This window comes from Verticillium nonalfalfae (assembly GCF_003724135.2).
Source record: "Verticillium nonalfalfae strain VnAa140/NRRL 66861 chromosome Unknown scaffold_4, whole genome shotgun sequence".
Classification (NCBI taxonomy): Eukaryota; Fungi; Ascomycota; class Sordariomycetes; order Glomerellales; family Plectosphaerellaceae; genus Verticillium; species Verticillium nonalfalfae.
Window position 1 is genome coordinate 212,178 of NW_021167229.1, and position 21,671 is coordinate 233,848.

The 21,671-nt window shown below is 55.1% G+C and overlaps 6 protein-coding genes across 6 annotated transcripts; 2 read left to right on the forward strand and 4 right to left on the reverse strand.

Annotated features, from left to right (window-relative positions):
* Positions 1 to 3,703: 3,703 nt before the first annotated feature.
* On the reverse strand, positions 3,704 to 4,369 carry D7B24_005960 (uncharacterized protein; the record flags this gene model as incomplete). Its single annotated transcript, XM_028640103.1, has 1 exon — positions 3,704 to 4,369. One exon carries the CDS (start codon positions 4,367 to 4,369, stop codon positions 3,704 to 3,706), a length of 666 nt encoding a protein of 221 aa, XP_028498967.1.
* Positions 4,370 to 5,203: 834 nt separating this feature from the next.
* On the forward strand, positions 5,204 to 6,391 carry D7B24_005961 (uncharacterized protein; the record flags this gene model as incomplete). The annotated part of the gene is made up of 3 exons (XM_028640104.1): positions 5,204 to 5,229; positions 5,329 to 5,836; positions 5,894 to 6,391. The coding sequence occupies 3 exons, from the start codon at positions 5,204 to 5,206 to the stop codon at positions 6,389 to 6,391; spliced, it is 1,032 nt and encodes a 343-aa protein (XP_028498968.1).
* Positions 6,392 to 7,215: 824 nt separating this feature from the next.
* D7B24_005962 (uncharacterized protein) lies at positions 7,216 to 7,957 on the forward strand (the record flags this gene model as incomplete). The annotated part of the gene is made up of 2 exons (XM_028640105.1): positions 7,216 to 7,516; positions 7,626 to 7,957. The coding sequence occupies 2 exons, from the start codon at positions 7,216 to 7,218 to the stop codon at positions 7,955 to 7,957; spliced, it is 633 nt and encodes a 210-aa protein (XP_028498969.1).
* Positions 7,958 to 8,534: 577 nt separating this feature from the next.
* On the reverse strand, positions 8,535 to 10,659 carry OSBPL8 (Oxysterol-binding protein- protein 8; the record flags this gene model as incomplete). Its single annotated transcript, XM_028640106.1, has 7 exons — positions 8,535 to 8,985; positions 9,041 to 9,354; positions 9,403 to 9,652; positions 9,712 to 9,990; positions 10,058 to 10,168; positions 10,249 to 10,354; positions 10,548 to 10,659. The coding sequence occupies 7 exons, from the start codon at positions 10,657 to 10,659 to the stop codon at positions 8,535 to 8,537; spliced, it is 1,623 nt and encodes a 540-aa protein (XP_028498970.1).
* A 3,173-nt stretch (positions 10,660 to 13,832) lies between these two features.
* On the reverse strand, positions 13,833 to 17,249 carry D7B24_005964 (uncharacterized protein; the record flags this gene model as incomplete). The annotated part of the gene is made up of 2 exons (XM_028640107.1): positions 13,833 to 13,909; positions 13,970 to 17,249. The coding sequence occupies 2 exons, from the start codon at positions 17,247 to 17,249 to the stop codon at positions 13,833 to 13,835; spliced, it is 3,357 nt and encodes a 1,118-aa protein (XP_028498971.1).
* Positions 17,250 to 19,060: 1,811 nt separating this feature from the next.
* Positions 19,061 to 20,738, reverse strand: D7B24_005965 (uncharacterized protein; the record flags this gene model as incomplete). The annotated part of the gene is made up of 2 exons (XM_028640108.1): positions 19,061 to 20,142; positions 20,216 to 20,738. The coding sequence occupies 2 exons, from the start codon at positions 20,736 to 20,738 to the stop codon at positions 19,061 to 19,063; spliced, it is 1,605 nt and encodes a 534-aa protein (XP_028498972.1).
* Between the last annotated feature and the right edge of the window lie 933 nt (positions 20,739 to 21,671).

Below are 21,671 nucleotides of genomic sequence, written 5' to 3' on the forward strand. Positions count from 1 at the left end.
TCCATATCGCATGTGTTTTTGCTTGTCTTGTCGGCCGGGTTGGGTCGGCATGGTTGATGGTCGAGCCTTGGTTGCAGCCTTGGTTGCAGCCTCGTTTGCAGCCTCGTGCAACTAGGGTCACGAGATGTGTCTTCTTGCACGATGCTGCTGTGGCTGCCCCAAAGCACCTGCAAGGCACCTGCCCCCGGTAGTGGCCTGGGCGCAGGTGCCATGGGGCATCCTTCCTTAGCAAGAGTGACACAGACTGAGAGCCAGAATACAATGATCCCGCCACCAAAACCCATGCGCTTCTTCCAAGTCGTATCACAGCCGGTCCACATCGAGGACGATCACTTCGTGAGACAGCTCCTGCAGCCTTGGTACTCAGCTGACGGGTACACCGACAAGATGATCAACTACCTACCTCAATGACCGCTCCAGCCAAGGCAGAGAGCAACCCGATTTCGCACATCTCCCCTACAGCACCCTCCACTGACCGCATCACGAGCTGGCTGCGATTGCTTCATTCGGTATCACCTAGGAAGATTGCCAAGCATCTGAACGCACGTCACCAAGTCCGTCGACAGCAGCCGTGTTGGTGAGAGGCCCCCAGCGAGGGCACTGCCTGGTATCCCAACAGCAGTCATGCCAGCTTCATTGCATGCGAATAGTGACGGGGAACAAGTCATGACCATTCATTTGGAGCTATACAGCGCACGGAAGGTTGTGGATCGCCTGATCTTCCCACGTCGGATTTCATACCGGACAGGACCGAGAAACGCGTAATTTGAGTACCATCGTTGGCAAGGTTTTGAAGAGCCGTCGGGTCGATTTCACTCCTATATGATGAGATGTCACAGGAGCCTGGGTCATCAGCGACAATGAACACGAAGTTCGGGTGTTTCCCTGTGGCGCTTTGCGCGAGCCCCGGCGGCTCGGTGTGCCAAGTACCGGCTCTCGGCTGTCAGGTGGACCGGGGCACCTTTGTTGCTCGGTTCTCGCCTCCCTTGATGTCGTGTCGTGCCTGCAGCACCGGGCTCTCACTTTGATTCATTCTGGCCAGATCACACCCCAGCAAAATTATCGCAGAAATAGAGTCATGAACTTCGCTCTCTTCAGCTCTGGAGACGGGACGAACACGTCTGTGGCTAGATAGGTCAGGTCATGGCAACGATATAAGAGGACTGGAAGCTGTATAAGATCTGGAACCTGGACACGAGCCTCCAAGTCTATGGAAGAACTCCCTGGCCTTCCCTCATGCGCCGCGTTCACCAAACTTCTCGGCTGCTGGATGACAGGACGTCTGAAGTCTAGCTGCCCTAGATGTTGACGTTTTTGCGAATGCACAACTACAATGTTTCGAAACACATCACTTCTAATCTGTTGATGGCCGTCATGGTCCTCTGCACAAGTGTCTTCACCTTTGACGGAGAACTCGGAGTATATTTTACTCCCCGATCCAGAATTGACTTTGTGAAAGAGCTGACAAGATTGCAGGGTGGAAGTCGTCTGGCTTGGGCTCCAAACTGACCGACCTGGACAATGGCAACATGGAGGCAGCTGTGCGACATTGACCAACTGAATTCAAGGCTATCAAGCCGCAGCACAAGTCCACACCATCTACGATTATCATTATGGGCCGCGCATAGGAAGTTTGCGAGCCTAGAACTTTCAACCAACAAGCGTTTCTATGAATGCTCAAGGGTTATTGTCACATACTTGCTACATGTCTGCAGTCGTTTGGTTTCCTCAGAAAGAAATACTCCGAGTCAGGGAGAACCAGTCAAGAGATGCGGCAGGGCTTCGACAGGCCGACTTTGTGACATCTCTTATGCACACGGGCCCACCTGACTGATTTGTGGCCATTCAGAGTTTGAATCTCCCCCGAGATGCTCGCGTTGGTGACGGTTCGCATTGTGCATTGAGGCATGACTGCTTCTGGACCAACTGCACCAACTGTTGGTACCTATATTAAGCTACCTTCCCCACACCTCTTTCGCAACCGTCATAAGCAAGTTATGGTGAGGAACATGAAGAACCAGTTGCACACCAGCTCGATTCCATCAGGAGAGCTACTTTGGGACCAATTCAAAGCATTCCCACGAGAAAACAAACTGTGAGGGCCAGGTATCTAGATCGAAGTACGATTGAGAGCTCCCCTCCGGGATTGGCTTTCTTCAGACTAGAAACGCTAACGACTTTTGATATAGGCAGCCGTGTTATTACCCAAAGTATCTACTGAATCACGGCCAAATCGATTGATTTCACTCATGGAGCCCGTCATACGATCTATGGAGGTCGACGATGACGATTCTTGGGATAGCTACTACCGACTACGCATTGGATCGCAGGTCAAATACCTCGTCATCTCCCCAGGAACATTTGACCGAGACACGTTATCACTACCGCTACAGTCCTTACCCAAACTTCCGGCTGGAGAATGGACCATGGCCAAGATCTCCCGAGACAAAGCGACTGGTGATTTGAGAACTGGATTCTCCAACCATGTACTGTCTGGGGTCCATTCTCAATGGCATCCTGTTAGCGTTGACTGCCTCGAGCTGGAGAGATTCAAGCAGCTCACAGTGTCGGCCTTTGAAGTCATCACACCAAGTTCGATCCCGACATTCGATGCCTCATCGCCCACTACTGTGATCGCTAAGATAGCCTGATTCAAGTGGGAGGTGCCGAAAATTGAACAAGAAACGATGGCTTATCAGCTACTGGATGGCTCTGGTCTGGTGCCACGTTTGCTGGCTCATAGCCACGAGAATGGACGCATCATGGGATTTCTGCTTTCAAAAACTGGAAGGACGCCATGCTTCCATCCACGATCTGAGTGCGTGTGAGGCCGTTCTGAAAAAGATTCACGAACGGGGCCTGTTACATGGAGATGTGAACCGACACAACTTTATAGTGCCGGAAGATGGGATAAAATTGCTCGACTTTGAAAATTTCCAGGAGAACGCCAGTCCTGGGTTGATGCAAAAGGAGCTGGAAAATCTAAGTGACCAACTTGTCGAGGAGTCAGGAAGGGGCGGAGGCTTCATACCCTGGGAAGGTAGCGACTGATTGATTGGTTTCACGAAGGTATGAGTCCCTGCAGCCACACTGGTACCCAAGCCAAAGTGTTCACCGCAAACTGTTCTGATTGATTCACAGAAATTCACCTTCTCAGTGCGATCAATCTCCAGTATTCTGGGAGCATGTTCGTCTAGGATTTCTGGAAAGTCATGGTAATTCACGATGCAAGATGGAAGTCAACGATGCTCATTTGTGGCCGGCTCGCAGCAGATCTGTGTCAAGCAAAAGCCTCTGCATGAATTGGCAGATGTGCATACCATTCGTGTGCCCAACCCGTCAACTGCTTTGTGTCTACTATGTGACTTTGATTCACGGCGTGCGTCCTCGCTTGCCGCCACTTACCAGCAGGCATCGCCCACTCGACCATGTCCTCCGATCTCAATACCTGCTGAGCACTCGATCAACCTGAAAGCCGTGAGAACATTGGGCCCCACTTCGAGTTCAGCCTCCAAAGTACAAGTAGTGAATCCCACCTTGAACAATGTCGTTCGACTTTTGAAGCTATTCTAAGCATCATCTTGAAACGCTTTCAAATTAATCCCTAGTTCCAGTATCTCGAGGAGACCGCTCAAACCTGTATACTCGCCGACCAAAGTTTGCCGACTTGGGCACCCCATTTTCGTCGTTGATCGCTGATCCGTCAGTCAGTTGGTCTAGTGTCTTCCGCGGGTGTAGCCGTTATCGCCGGTAAAATCCTTGATCCCGATGAAGCCGAAATAAAGTTGGCATTCGCCATTGTGCTCGCACCATCGTCACTGACATTGAAGACAATGCCCTGCTCGCCCCGTATTTGCCGCCAGTAGTTAGTTCCCTCGATCAGTTCTGGACAACCCTGCGTGATCCAGCCCCACTTGCGCAGGAAAGCGGCGCTCGCCTCCCAGCCTTTGATGTCCCACGATTCGCCCCAGAGGATGAGCGACGGCTTCTCTACGTCTGAACAGTTCGTATCCTCAACGTTGAGTAGGTCGGAGCATAGCTCATCTTCGTTAATTGCTTCTGAATCGAGACCGCGGAGGACGTTATCACGAAGCCGCGCCAGAGGGAAGAGGTCAACCCATGGGTGATGTCGCACCGTTCGCTGGAGGGCCGTCGGACTGAGGGACTCGGGGTGGGAGGGCTGCGATGACGGCCGATGCCCATCCTGGTAGTTGAAAGGAGAAATGAACTCGTCGGCGCAGAGGCCCTTGACTGGGAAACCCAGGGCTTCAGCATTTCGAGCAAGGCCGTCAAGGACGTTGAGTCGGATGAGGAGCTGTAGTTGGCTGGGCCGAGGGGCATTAAGGCTGTAATCCTGGATCGTGTCCATAAGCAAAGCCTGGATGGAAGCCGATTTCCTGGGACAAGGGGGGAGCAGGTGGCCTTGGAAGGGTACCATTTCACATTTCTGGCGCGTGTCTGGCAGGGGGGCTTGTGTCGAATGCGACTCAGCCGACGATGCTGTGCCGGCCGAATCAGAACTTCGAGCACTTTCCTGCTGGTCCTTCGTTCTCCTTCCTGTGAGAATAGGCGTGTCTTGTCAGCCGACGGTACGATAGGATAGTGATCCTGAGGGAGGGCATGATATGTACTAACGGTAAGCTCTCTGACTTAGACGATTCTGCCGCTTCTTCCTCTCCGCAGGGCTGGTCACTCCTCTCCAGTCGTCCATTGCGACGCGCATCTCGGATAATTCGAGTACCATTGTGTACCTCAACCTTGCTGGGACTCAGCTGTGCGGCGATGTATGTGGCTGGGCGTCGTGGTGACGGGATTCAGAACTGCGGATGGGCACTACTTGTAGTCTCATGCAAGCGGCTTATGGTGCATTAGGGCCCGTTGTGGGCCAACCAACTCAACGACCACTTACGTCCATGTCTCTGACTAGCGGATCTGGAGCTTGTTGTGAAGCTTCAGCTCAAAGGCAAAGCATGGCACATGTTAGTGACCACGAATTCGGACATTTGGCAGCTGCTGAGAGATTATTTAAGTAACACGACGGGCCGGCTTCTTTCGATTGCAAATCCGCTCTTTACTCGTCCAAACATACTCAGAACTCCAGGACAAAGATCCAAGATCAGCTCTCAAACATTACTTGAAAGCCCTGTCAACACTGAACAACACGGTATTAAAAATACTGACTCCTACCTGAGAATCTGGCCAAATGTCGACCAAAATGCAGTACACCAGGTAAAATTTCTCCCTGAACTCAATCATTCAGTTTTACAAACCAGATGATTCCGCCCTTGGCACCCTTGACAACACCCAATGACCTTGATTTGCCTACAGACTCGGCAAGTCCGGCCTCAAGACATCCCGCATTGTCTTCGGTGGTATGAGCTTTGGCGACAAGAACTGGCAGCAATGGATCCGTCCCGAAGAGGAGGGTCTGCCCGTTCTCAAATACGCCTTCGACCGCGGCATCAACACGTGGGACGTTGCTGACACGTACTCCAATGGCGAGTCGGAGAGGATCATTGGAAAGGCCATCAAGAAGTACGATATTCCCCGATCAAAGCTTGTTATCATGACCAAGTGCTACATGTACGTCGACGAGGCTGGTGGCGCGGTCAACCCCCCTCGCTCTATCACCAACGATGGCGACATTGTCAACCTTGTCGGACTCTCAAGGAAGCACATCTTCGACGCCGTCGACAAGAGCATTGAGAGGCTCGGAACCTACATCGATGTTCTTCAAATTCACCGTCTCGATCGCGACGTCGAGCCGGAAGAGATCATGAAGGCGTTGAATGACGTGGTTGAGAGCGGAAAGGTTAGGTACATTGGTGCCAGTACCGTAAGATTTACAAGCCCCGAGTACAAATTTCGAGCTCATACTAAGATTCAAATGTAGATGGCCACCTGGGAGTTTCAAAGACTTCAGAATGTTGCCGAAAAGCACGGATGGCACAAGTTCATCTCGATGCAGGGCTTATACAACCTCCTCACCCGCGAGGATGAGCGCGAAATGATTCCCTTCTGCAAGGCAACCGGCGTTGGCCTTATGCCGTGGTCGCCTCTGAGCGCGGGTATGCTCACTCACGCGTGGACAGACCGATCTGACTCTCGTGAGAAGTCAGACGTCTTCCTCAAGGCACTGTTCCGCGGTCGCGAGGATGCGGTTGATGAGGCCATTGTCGGACGTGTGGAAGAACTTTCTAAGAAGAAAGGCATCAGCATGGCACAGATTGCGATTGCATGGGTTCTGAGTAAGGGAACATCTCCCATTTGTGGTCTGGAAAGCAAGGAGCGGATTGACCAGGCCATTGAGGCACTGACGGTTGAATTGACGGAGGATGAGATCAACTTTTTGGAAGAACCCTATTTGCCGAAGCCTGCCTTCTTTGCGTAAGGTTCATAGAAGGATTCTACAAAACGAGAGGGTTTCTAGGCAATTTAAGGGCCAACGTACAGATGAGTGAACGGCTGACACAGGGAGAGAAGAATGGGCTTCCAAAGACTCGGGTAACGAGTTATGACCTTCACCACGCCATCTAGTCTCCAAGTAGCTGCGGTCATATGTTAGTATCTTTCAAGCCGATTGAGGAGGCTCCTCAACTTTGTGCTTTGTGTTGGCATACATATCATACATGCATACATATATTAGTTGTCTGCACGAAACTCTGTTGATGGCGCATGTGCCACGGCACGATCTAATCCATCACATATATTGTGGTTTCTCGCAGGCTATCTTATGATTTTGTCACTTGATTACGCTACACTAAGTCTATGCTTGGTAGTTACTGGATTTTTGGCGTACAGAATTTTTGGCGCAAAGGACACGAGAAGAGTAGATAAAAACGATAATCGTCAGAGATCACGTAGTATTGGGACTGGCTACAACGTTAGGAGTAGCTTTTAGATCTTCTTTATTAATGCGATATACAGACAAGCGACAGAAGAAAGCGCTGGCCTGTTATGTGGCTGAGCCACTGACTAAGCATGTCTACCCGCATAGGTTCCACCATCTTAATCATCCAACGCCACAAGGTGGCGCCAGAAGGAACCAGCCATTGGGTTCTAGCAACAGCGCAAGGCTACTTCAAAACTTCCCCAGAATCCCCGTCGCGACCGACGCCAGCCTTCCCACGAGCATCACCACCGGTCTCCTGCCGCCGACACCATCAAAGCACCCTTCGACACCCTTACCAGGCACCACCGTATCCCTCCGCAGCCATGGCCAACTTCCTCGCCTCCATTTTCGGCACCGAGCTCGACAAGGTCAACTGCTCCTTTTACTTCAAGATCGGCGCCTGCCGTCACGGCGACCGCTGCTCGCGAAAGCACGTCAAGCCCTCGTACAGCCAGACGATTCTCATGCCGAACCTGTACCAGAACCCGGCCTACGACCCGAAGAACCGCATGAACCCGAGCCAGCTGCAGAACCACTTTGACGCCTTTTACGAGGACATTTGGTGCGAGCTATGCCAGTACGGAGAACTCGAAGAGCTCGTCGTCTGCGACAACAATAACGACCGTGAGTTTCATCTTCCCTTTTTTCTGGGCGAGTTGCTTCCCGCAAAGGATCTCCTTTCTCGCGGCAATGTGTGTGTGTGTGTGATGACCATGCTAACGGAGACCCCAAGACCTCATCGGCAACGTCTACGCCCGCTTCAAGTACGAAGATTCGGCGCAAAAAGCCTGCGACGCGCTCAACTCGCGCTGGTATGCCGCGCGGCCCATCTACGCCGAGCTGTCGCCCGTGACCGACTTTCGCGAGGCCTGCTGTCGCCTCAACTCGGGCGAGGGCTGCGTGCGCGGCGGTTTCTGCAACTTTATCCACCGCAAGAACCCCTCGGACGAGCTCGACCGCGAGCTCGTCCTCAGCACCAAGAAGTGGCTCAAGGACCGCGGCCGCGACGAGAGGAGCCCCTCGCGCAGCCCGACGCCCGAGCCGACGAGGCGGCGGTTCGCTTGAGCGGGTGAGAGCAAAGGGAGAACTTAACTAGTTTTCAGGGCGAACCAGTTTGAAAATAAAAGAGAAAAAAAAAATGGAAGTGGGATGGGGCGCCCTTGCAATTCCAAGGGCTGAGAAGAAAAGGCAGGATGCATTGTATGATACCCCGTAGGGGATGAAGGAGAGGAAGGGAACATGTCATCACGAGAGGGCGTTGGGCGTTTTGGGTTCGCGAGTGTAGGGCAGAACCTTTGCCGAGATGGCCGAAACACGTCGCTCACATGTAGTCAGGACCAGGAATCTGTAACTTTTGAACCCTACGTTGATGCTTCAGCGGATCGTGTTTGTATCGACTCCATTAACCCCCTCCCCGTGACGGTGCGCTTATCTACAGAGAGACCCGTACATGCGTGTGTCGTGTCATCATGGTATCCCTTTTCTAACCGACTGTTGGCCCCATTCCCGCCCGGATGTCCCGAATGCTTCCTCCCCCAAAAGCCAACCTTGTGTTCAAGCCATGTGGTGGCCTGCGCTGATGTGCAGCTCCCCCACTCGCTGCTTCTCTCGAGGTCGTGGGTCTAGCCATGTAGCGGCCCTTTCACTTCTCCTGCGCATCCTGGAAGTCATCTTCGCTTGTGTCGGCCCTCTTCAGGTCGGGCACGTTCTTCTTGAGATCGCCGACAAAGTCAATCAGCGGCCCATCTGCCGCTGGCTTGCCCGTCTTACTCAGCATGCCCGCGATATCCTGAGAGTCGTGTCTGGTCACCTGGGGTGCCGTCGTGGCCGCAGCAGCAGCAGCAGGCTGGGTTGTGGGTGCTGCTGTCTCGGAGTGGCTTAAATCGATGAGATCATTCTGGGGCGCTGCTACGGGAGCCGCAGCAGGCGTAGGCTCGGTTGCAGGCGGAGGTGTCGCTGCCTCCGTGGCCTTTGGCTGGTTTTGCGCGGGCTTGTTCGGTGGGATCTGGTTCTCGGAAGAGACCTTTTGTCCGGGCAGTATGGGATAAATGGCCAGGACCTGCTCAGCCTGCTTCTCGGGTGTCTCACCGTCACTGATGAACGCGTTAGTATCCTCAAGTTGTGGCGTCATGGTGCCGTAAGACTCACATGTTGGCGTTGATGATCCACTCGAGGTCCTCCTCCCCCTCCTCGGGACCGCCGGGACCGCCGTTGACCGGCCTGAAGAGCCTCGGGCGCCACTCAACGCCATCCCGGTTCCGAATCTCCCGCTCCTCGCGCTGCATGTCTTCGACCTTGGTTTTCTCGTCGGTGGCGAGTTCGTGATTGCGCTCGCGGACCGCTTGCGCCGTAGCCTGCCAGAGCTTCTGTGACTCGCGCTCATCCTGTTCCTCGATGGGCCGTACGGACGGGCTGCTTGGTTTCGATGTTTTCGCGTTGAAGAACATCTCCTTGTGGCCAGTCTACTATGCATTAGCATGCTTCTCACGACGAGTTTGCGCGGTCGTTACCTTGACGTCCTTGATGAACATCTCATCGCTCCACAGGCCTGAAAGCTCATACAAGACCTCGTCGGTGCTCTCTCGTTTGATGAAGCCGCCAATGGCGTTGTAGGTACCGCCGACCCAGCCTTTGGTCTTAAACTCAATGTCGGCCACGAGGTCGAGCTCGGGGCAGCGCACGAAGCTGTGGTCGCCGAGCTCGTACTTCATCTTGCCGAACAGAATGCCGCGGGCGTACATGTTGGGCTGCGTCAGCATGCTAAATGCACAGTCAGCGTTGGATCCAACCAGCGGAGCCGAGATCGAGGGAGTACGCACTACCGCTCGCCCTTGGCCGTGTCCTTGCCCCTGTTCAGGAAGGTCAGGGTAACGGTGCCTTCCATCAGACTGGCGGCCGAGTTGCCGAGGAACTTGCTGCGAGGCTTCAGGCAGCCATCGACGCGGATGTGGTGGTCGGGGATCATGTAGAAGTAGCTTGACTTGGGCGGGTGATGGGAGGTTTGTTCGGCAATGTAGTAGGCCCGCGTGCTGTCTGGCAGATCCCAGTAGCAGCTGAAGACTTCGCCAATAATGGGGTTGAGGGGTTTCTTGACACCTCTATAAGCCATGTTAGCGATTTCGTTTCGTGTAGTTTGAACGTTGTTGACCGCGGGGTTGTACTGACGGAGGTCGGATGTGCCAGCCGCTGAGGTAGAACTTGACAACGGAGGCGAATCGCTGCGTGGGATCGTCGATCTCGGGTATAGGAAGAAGCATTTCGGGGTGGCACATGAAGCTGGAGGATTGTCAGCATGGCCCATCGGCGAGACAACATGTCCAGAGGCTGGGAGGGTTCAGAGATGGAGGGGTTCTGACTTGGTGATTCTCTCGAGCATGCTGCGAGGCTCCAGGATGAAGGTAGGCAAGACTACTCGACTAAGATCGGCACCCGGCCGGAGCTGGGAAATAATGTGAGTGAGCACTGCATGGCAAAAGCAAATGTCAGTTTCGAGTTCATGGGATCTGGCGCATCGCGGGGTATAGCTTCGAGTCGCATTGCATTATTGCTTGTCGCGTCGCATCGAACCGTATCGCGGGGCAGCTGGTCGCGCAGTGTATATTTTTTTCTCTCTCCCTAAAAGACGGGAAGGGGGCCAGAGTTGAGGGGTACGCACCGTTGCCCTGATCAGGCTCGACAACCAGGGTGTCATCATCTTCGCCTGGCTTGGCGTCGGCGGCCGTATGGTTCGAGCCGTTGCTCGCTGCTGGTGCAAGCCAGTTTAGCATGTTGAGCGAGACAAGATGGAGAACGTCGTCTGGGACGTGGTGGGGTGGGAAAGATCGTGACGTTGATGGTCGGAGGGGTCGGCTTCAGGTGAATCGGTGGGGGGGATGCGGTAGATAGGGGACCTTGGGGGGACTCGAGACTCACTGAGCGAAGCGGATCGCAGGCGAGCTGGCACATGTACCAAGCCCATGACTGCGACTGGTGCCTACTAGTAGCTACGGCAGCTGACTGTGTGAGGAGGCACTATGTATGACCTGCAAAGCGCGCGCCCCTCTTCCGGGCGGTCGGGCTAAAACTGGCGCCTGTGGACTCGGGAATGGGAATCCTGGGCGTCGAATTTGTTCCACTTCGGAGAGCTGAGGGAGCCTGCTCGTGTCGGCCTGTAGGTGCTGGGGAACAGGAACGAGTCAAGGGAATCCCGGCGGTTTGGTTATCGAAAACCCTTGAAGCGCTGACGCGGCTGGTCAGATCGAGCTGCCTGCGGTGTGGAAGCTGGCTTCGGGGCGTCTTGTAAGATCAGGCAGCTAGGTGCAGCGGTAGAGCTTCGACAGGATTTGTGCGAAAGCGAAGGTGGTATCGTCAGAGGGGGAGGAAAGGGCCGAGAGAAGTGCTGTTGACCTGCCGGGAGTGGCGGAAATGTCGAATAAATAGGTCGCACAGACGGGTAGGCCGCTAAGGATGTAGGTATGGGTTGTATATAATGAATGTGACCGAAGAAGCCGGCGTCCGGAAGGGTGGAATTGGGAAGCTGGGCAGCGCTGGCGTTTGGGCGTGGTGTCTTGGGTTCCAACTCTAGGATCCGTCTTGTCTTATCTTAGGTGCGTCTTGGGTCGTGGGTAATGGATATTTCGCGGAACTGGGTGCAGGTGAAATGACATGAGTTTTGCGTAACTCACGACTGACACCACAAAGGCCTGTTCAAGGAAGCTGGTGTAAATACTAATGCCCAAGGACGGAGACGTGGAATGTGCCCGGGTCAGTAGTGGCAGTGGTCAAGCCCTGTGAAAGGGTTGGAAGTAGGAGAATCAGGTTTCGCGTTGCGAGCGCTGAGATCGCTGTGTCTGGTGAGATCGGGCGATGATTTACACTTGCTGCTGCCTCGGAGGTCAAGGGGCGTCCCGGATGGTCTGGTCAGGAAGGGCTACAAGCTACGCCGTGGCGGAGGAAGGTGTTGAGGCACAGCTGGGTGGTTCATGAAGATGGCACCGGCACTTTATGGCTTTGGTGAGACAAGAGGCAAACACAAGCTACCTTCGGGTGGCAAAGCTTCACTGCAAAGTAAACGGTGACAATGCTCTCAGCACGTCCATTCTCCGGGTCGGGCGAAGTGCACCCAGCCCTGCTGCCCGCGTTGGCCACTAGAGGTTGGTGGTGATAGCACGAGTACAGACGAATGGGTGGTGACAATGACGACGGTCGATGTGCCAAAGACCTGAGCTGTCCAGTGGAAAGTACCTTGCTAGCAGGTGTCATGGGATGGTGCTAAGGCCTGGCCCCTCCCGCGCCCCAGTGCCGTTGGAGCAATGCGCTACGTAGCCTTGTGGCAGCCCCCTACCAGAACTCTCTGTAGCTGCACCTCCCAGTGGATAAGTCTCAGGGCTTGCAGGGGGCAGGGTCGGCCTGTAAGGGGGTGGAGGGGGGGGGGGACAGGGCGCGCGCTCGGTGTGGTAGCGGGCGGGGCGAAGGAGGGGCAGCCGTGGCCCCCAACCACTACATCATAGCCGTCTCATGACGACATTTTCACTGTCTGTTGGTCTTGACCTCAGATGATCGATCCAACGTCAGCCAGCCGCTGGCCGTTGAAGCTGCGGCTTACAGCATAGAGGTTCGTTACTGACAAGCAAGGCGTTTGTGACCACTCAACCCCCCTTCACTAAGGTACAGTAGGTACATCAACCACGCCCTGCACACGGATCCTGCATGAACATTTCTTTCGCTTGCGCGACAAATCTGATCAACAAAGTCAATCCAATCACCGCTTCTCCCACCAACACCCAGCACCCCTGCAAAGACCCCTCATCCATCCCACTCACTCACCCACAAACTTTTCATCGGAGACTCGCTCATGGCTGAAGTCCGTGGCAGTGCCAGCCTCCGCAGTGTCGCATCATGCACAACCTTCGCCAATCCCGCGGGCCATGTCCTCCTCCACCGCCCTCCCTCGACCCCTCGACCCCTCGCCGCGAACGTCGAGTCGTCGTATTCCATTCGCGAGCCCTTGGTGAGGACATGGGCGATTAAGGGGGGAGGGCCGTGTTCCTCGCATCTTCAGACATGCTGAGAAGTACGAACCCTCGCACTTTTCGGATTCGGCTCACCCACCCGGTACGATTTGCGTCCCATCTCTCTACTTATCTGCCTTCTACTGGCTGGTACGCCCGCTCAGTCTTCTGGCGACACAGGAGTAAAGCGAAATTTCAATCGTGTTCCTAAGGGAACCTTACTGAACGCCTCTCTATAATTGCTTCCGGGCTATGCTTCACTACAATGGATCATTCCTGAACCGACCGTGGCAATATGCTACAGTGGCACGCTGTAGGTTTTTACAAGGTCTTTACAAGGTCGACAAAGACTTTACTTATCCCTTTTGTCCCTTGGCTGTGACATCCACATATAGCCATGACGGGGCTGGATTATTCGGGACTTGTTTGCTTGACAGTCCCTCCAAGCAAGGCCAGGAGAGTGAAACCAAGTCGGAGCCGCTTAAGAACGGGCAGCCGAAATTGGTTGGATCGGTCCCGGCGGCCGAGAGGTGGAGACTATGGGACGTCCATCGGCTCGGGCTCCAGGTCATGCACCTCTCACCACGAGTCGTTCTCGCAGCATGCCTAACAGAGCTTGGCTGTCAGGCGGCTAGCCTGTGGAATCAATCACTTGGCCTTTCAAGGACACGATGGATTTTAGAAAGCCTTCAATTGGCCTCAATTTTGCTTCAGACCTTCGTACGCCTATCCGCGCCCAACCAGGCGGTGGAGCGTCTTTTGCTGCAATCATCCATCATGACTAGCAGTTCTCTACTGCACGCACGACGAGGGTATCTCGCATTCCGCCCCCTCACCTACGATACAGGGTTTCGCCACGGGCGCCGTCTGTCAATCCAAATACATCCTTGTCGCTGACCATATGCCATGCTGTGTCTGATATCATGTCGCTTCAGCACTCACATTCTACCCTAAAAATTGATCTTGCTAGCGAGCCGGGACCCGCCCTTCACAGGTGCCGGAAGACACTGGCACAGGCGTTCGCGATCTTAGGACACAGGTCAGTAACGTTCAAGCTTCCTGCCGCGTTCCAATGTGATGGACTTACCGGCTTCGTTCTCGAATAGGAACGAAACATCGTCATGTTCTCCAGGCAAGTCCGGGAAATCGAGACATATAAAACCCATGTCGTCTGTGGGACCTTCATTATCAACTGGCATGCGTGGGAGCGGAAACTTGGCATCGACGAATCGAAGACCGAATTTGCCGCTGCGAGAGAACGTTTCATAGACATCTGTTCCTTTGAGAACAAAGTTCATGCATTGTCCATGCTTGAAGTCGGGGAAGAAGGCGAGTAGCTGTGGAACTGTGTCCTGCTGCACCACCTGGACTCGCGTCCAGCCGGCTTCCCATTTTTTATGAACAGGGACCACCATTCGCCGGCGGGTAATGGAAAACCCAACGGCAAGACTGTCATATTTGACCTGGAACCCCGTGAGGGCTGCTTGGAAGGCGTGAAGATCCTTCAAGCTGGGGAACTTGAACGTCCGGATGGACTGTGTCGTCTGCAACATCTGCAAAGTCTGCTCCATTTCTTTCGGACTTTCCCGGCCGACTTGAGAATCGGATACAGCCATCGTCACGTCGTTCTGAGGCCGCCTCAATACGACAAGTGTCTTGGCATCACTGACCTCCAGCCTGACCCGGAGTTCGCCCGTCTCAACGTTGACGCGGTCGGCAATCGTGCCCACCTTGGAATCGACAATCACTCTCAGCTTGTCGGAGAGCACCGTTGGCGGCATATCGTCACCTCCGTGGTCATCATTGATGACACGGACCGATTGCCAAGGAAGCTTGCTGATGCCGGGCAATCCTTTGGAGTCGTCCAAAGAGTGGCTCAGGGTATAGCCTACTAATGGGACGTCTGCGTAAATGGTCTCATCGTTCTGCACCGCCGTGCCAGTGAGGAGTGTATGGAAGTTCAGACGCTCAGCTTCGTCCTTGAAGGAAAGCACCATGCTGCCCTTGTAGCGCCCATTGTCGCACTTTAGCAGGAGGGCTGGGTCGCCACCTTCACCTCGGAGGAAGCCATATGGGATCGGTTGCTGTGGGGTCCAGGGAAGATTGATTCCGCTCAAGGTCCGGGTATGCGGGCCAGACACGACGGCAAGCCTGTACCCCCTGTGGAAGGTGCGAGGGCCTGTCGGCGTCTTTTCCTTCAAATACTTCTCAAAGAGTGCTATGTCGCAAGAAGGTACTGGCTCCTTGGGGAAAGATCGGGACTGTGCATCAGCGTCGAAGAACTGGAACGTTCGCAGTGTCGCGTGGAATATGCATTGCTCGTCCTGCCGAGGGTACAGCGTATCCTGCGTCTTGTTGCCGAACTCGTACATGTTCCATATCATCCTAAAATCTTGTTGCATACACTGTACCGCAATCTTGAAGCCTCGAGGAAGAAAGATCTCAATAATGCACGTTTCGCTCCTCCATCGCACATCATTCCAAGTCGGACCGGTGTTTTTGTCCTCTGAGATTCGCAGGTGGACCTCTCCGTTTTGACTTGCCAAGACCAGGTTTAACGAGGCCTGGTTCCTGGCTCTAACAGCAGATAGCAGGCTCTTGAAATGGTATGACTGGGATTCTCGGCCTTGTTCCATGAGGTAGGCGTCCACAGAGATGCGGCTAAAGTTGAAAAGATCCGGAGTGTCGTTGATTGGCAAAGCGTCCAGTCCTTCTCTTACCGTCGGAGTTTGCAAGACGCCCGACATCGCCGCAGCCGAGTTGCCCGTAAGAAGAGCAATCATATCCTGACTCAACTTGGGGTATTCAACCCATATGGATTTATCAATCGTCTGCGGCAGGAATGCCTCTTCGGGAGGCAGGAAGCCATTACGCTTCATGGATCCAGCCAACTTACCCAGCGCAGACACCACGAGCTTCCGTGCTTCGTCGACCTCCGAATCCGGCGGTAAACGTTTGTTCGACATCATCTCGGGAATCGCTTCTTCAGAAAGCCAGTGCGCTTTCGCCAGGTTTGTATACGCCTGTTGGCGTTCCATCTCGTTCTGCATCTGTTCCTTTGGGCTTCCTGGCCGCGCCCTAATTGCGTTCTCGAGGCCCATCCGGCCCTTGAGGAACCACCATAGCGCTGCCCTGATGAGTTCTGGAGTGGAGCAGGCGCCCACTGGCCGAACGGTCTCTGCATGCAATCGGAACAACTCGCTCAAGTGGCGTGTGCGTGTGACAAATATCATCAGGGCATCGTCCCCCAGTGGCGTAGGGGCGTCTTGCAAGTTGAAAGAGGGTTGGCGGTTCGTTGCCGAAGAAGGTGGGGCCATCGTGCTGCCAGCATAATGCGAGTTGACGCTCTGTTGACGCGAAATGTTGGCTTGCTGACCGTGACCGCTGAGAGTCGAGTATACAGAGGATGGGCTCTGGTCTGGTTGGGAGGGGGGCTTGTTGTACTGGGTATTGTGTTGCGTTTCGGGAGAGATGGGGCGCGCGCTGGAATACTGTGGTGGTGTGGCGGCGGGGGCCGGTCCCAATGCCGCAGGGTGTGGCGATGAGCGCAGCCGGTCAAGTGGTGACTGCTTGATCTCTATAGCATCTTCCCAATCTCGCTGCTGCGCATGCTGCTGCTGTTGTGCCTGAGAAGTGCCCGCAGACCGGGCCGCTTCCGCGAAAGCCTTGCCCTCCGCTTGCCGCATCTCCGCCTGCTGTATCTCGAGGAACGACCTTCTGTTTTCATCTTTGGCTCTGCTATTTGAAGTGTCCAAAAACCTAGTCCGCGCGGCCACTCCAGGCACGTCGTCTTGCCTTGAGGCAGTGGCTTCTCTAGCGGACGTGTAGCCAGTCTGGGTGCGCTTGATAGGATTCGGGATAAAATCGTCATACGGTGGAGGGTCGGCTGGTTTTGGTGGCTCTTCGTACGCACTCGGGGCCCGGGCGGACGGAGGCGGTCGTAGCTTCTTCTGCTTGGATATTTCTATCGTGGGGTGCGGTGACTCGTCACCACCCTCGCCGATCACCTCGGGCTGGGTGTCAGCAAAGCGGACAATGCAACCTTTTCTGTTTCTTTTGGGCGCGCGGGGCGGGGTCTTGGGGCGAATTTGTAGGGGAAGACTGTTCTGCGAACCGCCGCCGACATCGTGAGCTTGAGGATAGCGCGATGCGTTCCTCGTGTCAAGCTTCGAAAGCGTGGGTAGAGGCGGCGCCGAGGGGGCAGTGGTAGGGTGAAGCGAGTCGGCGGACGCATGCAGGAAGTCGTTCACATTGAGAGCATTGTCGGTCTGCTTTCGATCTTTGTTGTCCTTGGCACCAAACAGCTTACCCATCAAGCGACCGCGACGTGAGGAGCGGCCCTCTTCGACCTGGGTGTCACTGTCCATCGTAGAGGGAACGACGCTCGTAGAACGCCGGCGTCATGAGAAGAGGTCCTGCCAGCTGACGAGAGCGCATTAGCATGAGCGAGAGCATTGGCAATAGCACCAACGGGAACGGCTGCAAGAAGGCGTGTTGCTAGGCCTGCATACTGCTCGGGTGCGCGTGGTCTGACAGGGCAAGAGTACTGACCTCGTGGGCGTCCTGACGATTATGTACGAGCTGAAGCTGACGAGGGGGGGCGGTAGAATGGAGGGGGGGCACAGCGCCTCAATCGCGGGTGCAAGGGCAGTCACGATTGGAGCTGGCCGATTGTCCAGGGACGGATAGCGCCAAGACAAGCACGTGTGGTTCGTGGGATTCCGCGCACGTAAGACCGGGGCAGTGCGCTGCGCAGCAACTCGAGATGTCGAGGGCCGAGAGAATGCTGTCTAGGAGGAAGAGGGAAAGAGGGCAAGAGAGCAAAAGGAGCAGTAATGGACAGGTGTAGATTGACGATCACAGTCGCACCAACGGGAGGGCTATTGTTGACACGGAATCTACCAAGGAGGAAAGCCGGGGCAGGGCCAGTCGGGTTGGGCAGGCATGGACAGGCAAGGGGAGGGAGGGTAAGGCCAGGCAGGTACAGACGACGGGTCAGTGGATGATGCAGTGACCTGACTGATGTAAGATGGTGCGAGCGAAGGTTCCATGCCCATGCAAAGTCTCGTCTGGCCAAAGACACAGCGGAAGGCGCAACCTAACACCACCAGCGAGAAACGGGAGGAGCGACCTCGCCTGGGACGCAGGTAAGCGGGCGGGCGGGCGGGCAGGCATGTGCAAGCAAGGGGTTTCAGGTTCGAAGCGATCGTCAACGACCATTGCCAACCTAGCATCCCATCTTCCCACGACACCGGCCATTACTTGGTACATCTGCCATCCACACTGGCTTGCCGCCCCCCTTGCGCTTCCACCAAGGCCAATAGATGCCAATGACATCGGTGGGCCGTGGACCCTGAAGCTGCTCCCTATCAAAGGTCGCGCCAGCCCGAGCCCAGTTCCCACATTTTCCACACCGGCCCCCTCCCCCTTGGAAAGGCTGTCATAATATTACCGATTCTTGGCTCGCCTTGTCCGTAAAGACACGGGCTCTTGTCCTCAATCGAGCCTTGCCCGGCATTTGGTGAGGTAAAAGTGTCCCGGCTAGAATCAACACCATCAGCCCGCCGCTGCTATTTTAAGGCCCGTCGAATGTGTCTGGATCGGACCCCATCTTCTGGATCTGGCCGCAAAACGCCAGCTCCTCGTGTTTTTTTACGCTTAACGAGTTTACTCCACGGCACGAGGTCCAGTGATTGATGGAATGTCGTTTTTAATAGCGCGATACGAGAGAACTCGGCCGCCTTCCCCGCCAGACCCTCTACCCCCCTCACAAGCCTCGCCTGTTTCAAAGTTACCCGTGGCTGAGGACGTGAACACGCGCCGAGGCAACACACGAGTCCCTCTACGAAGAACGTTCGTCAAAAGACAGTACATCAAGCAGACGACACATTTCCACCTAGGTAGGATCACGAGTCGATATTCGATGTCTGCCTCTCTGGGCCTGCACAGTTCAGCGTGAAATGCAAGAACTGCGATCAGGTACGAGAAGAGCATCCCTAGAAACCAATCTTCACGCAGCGGCGTCAAAGATCTCGATTTCTTGTTACAAGCTCGCCAACCATTCACACCGAAAACAAGTAGTGAACCCCACATGACCGCAAACTCCGAACCTGACCACGGACTGAATGTCCTACCTATGCTCATGCCTCTGAGTAAAAACAGATGAAAGATACCCCGATTACAGCTCATGGACCATCTCCTTCAGTCGCTTCTCAATCCTTTCTCGACCCTCAAATGTCGACCACACCTGATGCGGTGCCTTCTCGACAATGTCCCAGTATTGCAGCTTCCTCGTCAGTTGGCTCAGGTCCCTCTGCTTGTCCTCCCACTGGCTGTCCCTGCGCATCTCAACCCCTGAGCTGATGAGGACCAGCGGCGTGGCAGGGTACTGAATTGCACGCGCCGAGGTCACGTCGCGCTTCGACAGAGTGTCCGCGACCAGGCTTTCTTGCAACTTGGCGAATATGGTCTTGCCGCTCTGAAGAGCCGCACAGCCCCAGATCCGATCATTTCCATTGCGGCCCTTGAAGAGCGCGCCCGGAAGCCTGTCAAGACCGAGCGGCGAGATAACGCCGCGCAGCCAAAGCAGGAAACCTCGCCCAGGTGTCGCGAAGCGGCCCAGCAGATCCTCATGGATAGGGTCGATGAGCATGATGCCGCGAACCTCTTTTCCGTGGCGAGAGGAGAAGACACGAGTGTACATCGAGCCAACTCCAGCGCCGGCAACCACCCAGGGGCCGGTCTCGCCAGCCCGGGCCAGAGCTTCGCTCAGAGCGTCAGTGGCCATTCCAGCAGACAGCGGCGAAGGAGCCGTGTCGCTCCAGGCGAAGCCAGGGCGATCGGCAAAGCAGTAGCGCGTGATCGAGCCGTTCTTGACGGCGTTGTCGGCGAATTGCCAGAGGCCATTCTCCACGGGCACCTCGCCGCCTTCGAACAAAACCGTTGGTAGCTTCTTGCCCATAGTGTTCGTGTGGTAACCTTCGCAGTGGACATGGATCTGGTATTTGTCACCGTCGACCCAGTATCGCTTGCCTGGAGGCGCCACGCCCGCATCGAGTGATCGGACGATGAGTGTCAAGGTGAGAAGAACGACGACGATCGACAGGATAACGTAGGCAATAGTCGAGAAGAGTACGGCGGTCCATTCGAGGACTGACCGCCTTGTCTCAATGCGACCGGTCAAACGTTCCTCCTCCTCAGCTTTGCCCCATTTAACAGTTCGGTCCGCAATCAGAGCCCATAGGCTTACGAATAGAGCCCCTATGGATGTTAGTATGACGGTCTGCAGCTCGCCGACTTTTCTCAGCCGTGCACTTTCGGGCCTGCAACTTACAGATGACACTCGTAATACCAACCCAGCCCTCTTCATGCCGATTCCGTTGCACTGCCAGCGTAATAATCATGTCGACAAACAGCATGAAGGCCATGAACACGCTGAGCATTCTCACAGCTCTCGAGGGCGCGCCGAAGAAGACCAAGACAAAAAGAATCGTAAAGAGCGACAGGCTTGCATAGCTAAACGAGTAAAAGCCAGAGCCTCTGGTGTGCATTCCCGGCGGCGTCACAAAGGTGGCAACGAGCAGCAGAGCCCACCAGATGAACGAGATGATGGCGAACAGCACTGTCGCGTAGCGCGTCGCCCGCACGGCCCACAAGTTGTAAGGACTCACGGCAGGGTCATCGGCCGTCAAGAAAGGCCGGTCGCTGTCAAGTCGGTTTGGCAGCAGTCGCGTGTGTTCGTTGGGCGCGGGCCGCAGGTCCTCGGCTGAGCGGCGAGGCTCTGTTGCGGATGCCGATTCGCCATTCGGCTCATTCTCATTGTCGTGCTTGTTGCTCGACCCAAACAGGGAAACCATTTTGATTTTGGTCTCGTGGTGACACGATAAAGATGTGGTCCTCCGTTACAGTCAAAGCCTGAATGTTATCAATCCGTCTTGCTGGTTGCTGTTGTTGTTGGCGTTGTGCACCTCTCTTCAAAGATGATGCAGCGGCGAGGTGTTGTCGAAGAGTCGAAAAGTCGAAAAGAAGAGAGAAGAAAGTGCGGCATTCGAGTGCCGACAGAATTCAAGGAAGGGCAATCGACAAACAATTCCGCTGTTCCAACCTAATAAATGCCATGCGTCCCAGACCAAGGGGCATTTTATCCCATTGCATTCCACTCCCGCCCCCCACTTCAGCTCTCGTCAAGCTTTCCTCATCGTGTACTACCAAGCTTCCCATCGAGTACGTCATTCCCCAGCATTGCGCTTTCGGGGCGATAGCTCCCCACTAGCCGCCCGCCAGCGCCCAATCTCCTTGGCCCACCACTGCCTCTCCTGCCCACCCCGGGACACTAGCTCCGGCCGGCGCCGCCGCTCCCATCGAAGATCCCCTCTCTGATCGCGGCCGCGAAGCAAGCTTTGGAGCCTGCCTCGCCTCAAAGCGGGAGGTGAGCTCTCGCTGCTCCTGCTGCTACTGCCGAAACGACAAGGCCTCACAAAGAAGCGTCGGCCGTGCTAGCTTGTGCGCCGGATCGGGTCTTGGACGAGTCGGGTGACTTGGCTGATTTCTCCCCTTCTGGACTGATCATGTTGGACGGTGACGCGACTGGGCGTTGAGTTCTTGGGGGCTGTTGCCTAGTTGGACTGGCGCGTGGCGGCATTGCGACACCCGATCGATCGTGAAAATGAAGAAGGGGCGAAACCAGTGGTGTTTCTCATGACCACGATAGCACGCTACCTGACGTGGTTCGTCATGCACCATGGAAGTGCTTGAGGTTCTTCAAGTCCTTGAATTTGTCCACTTACTTC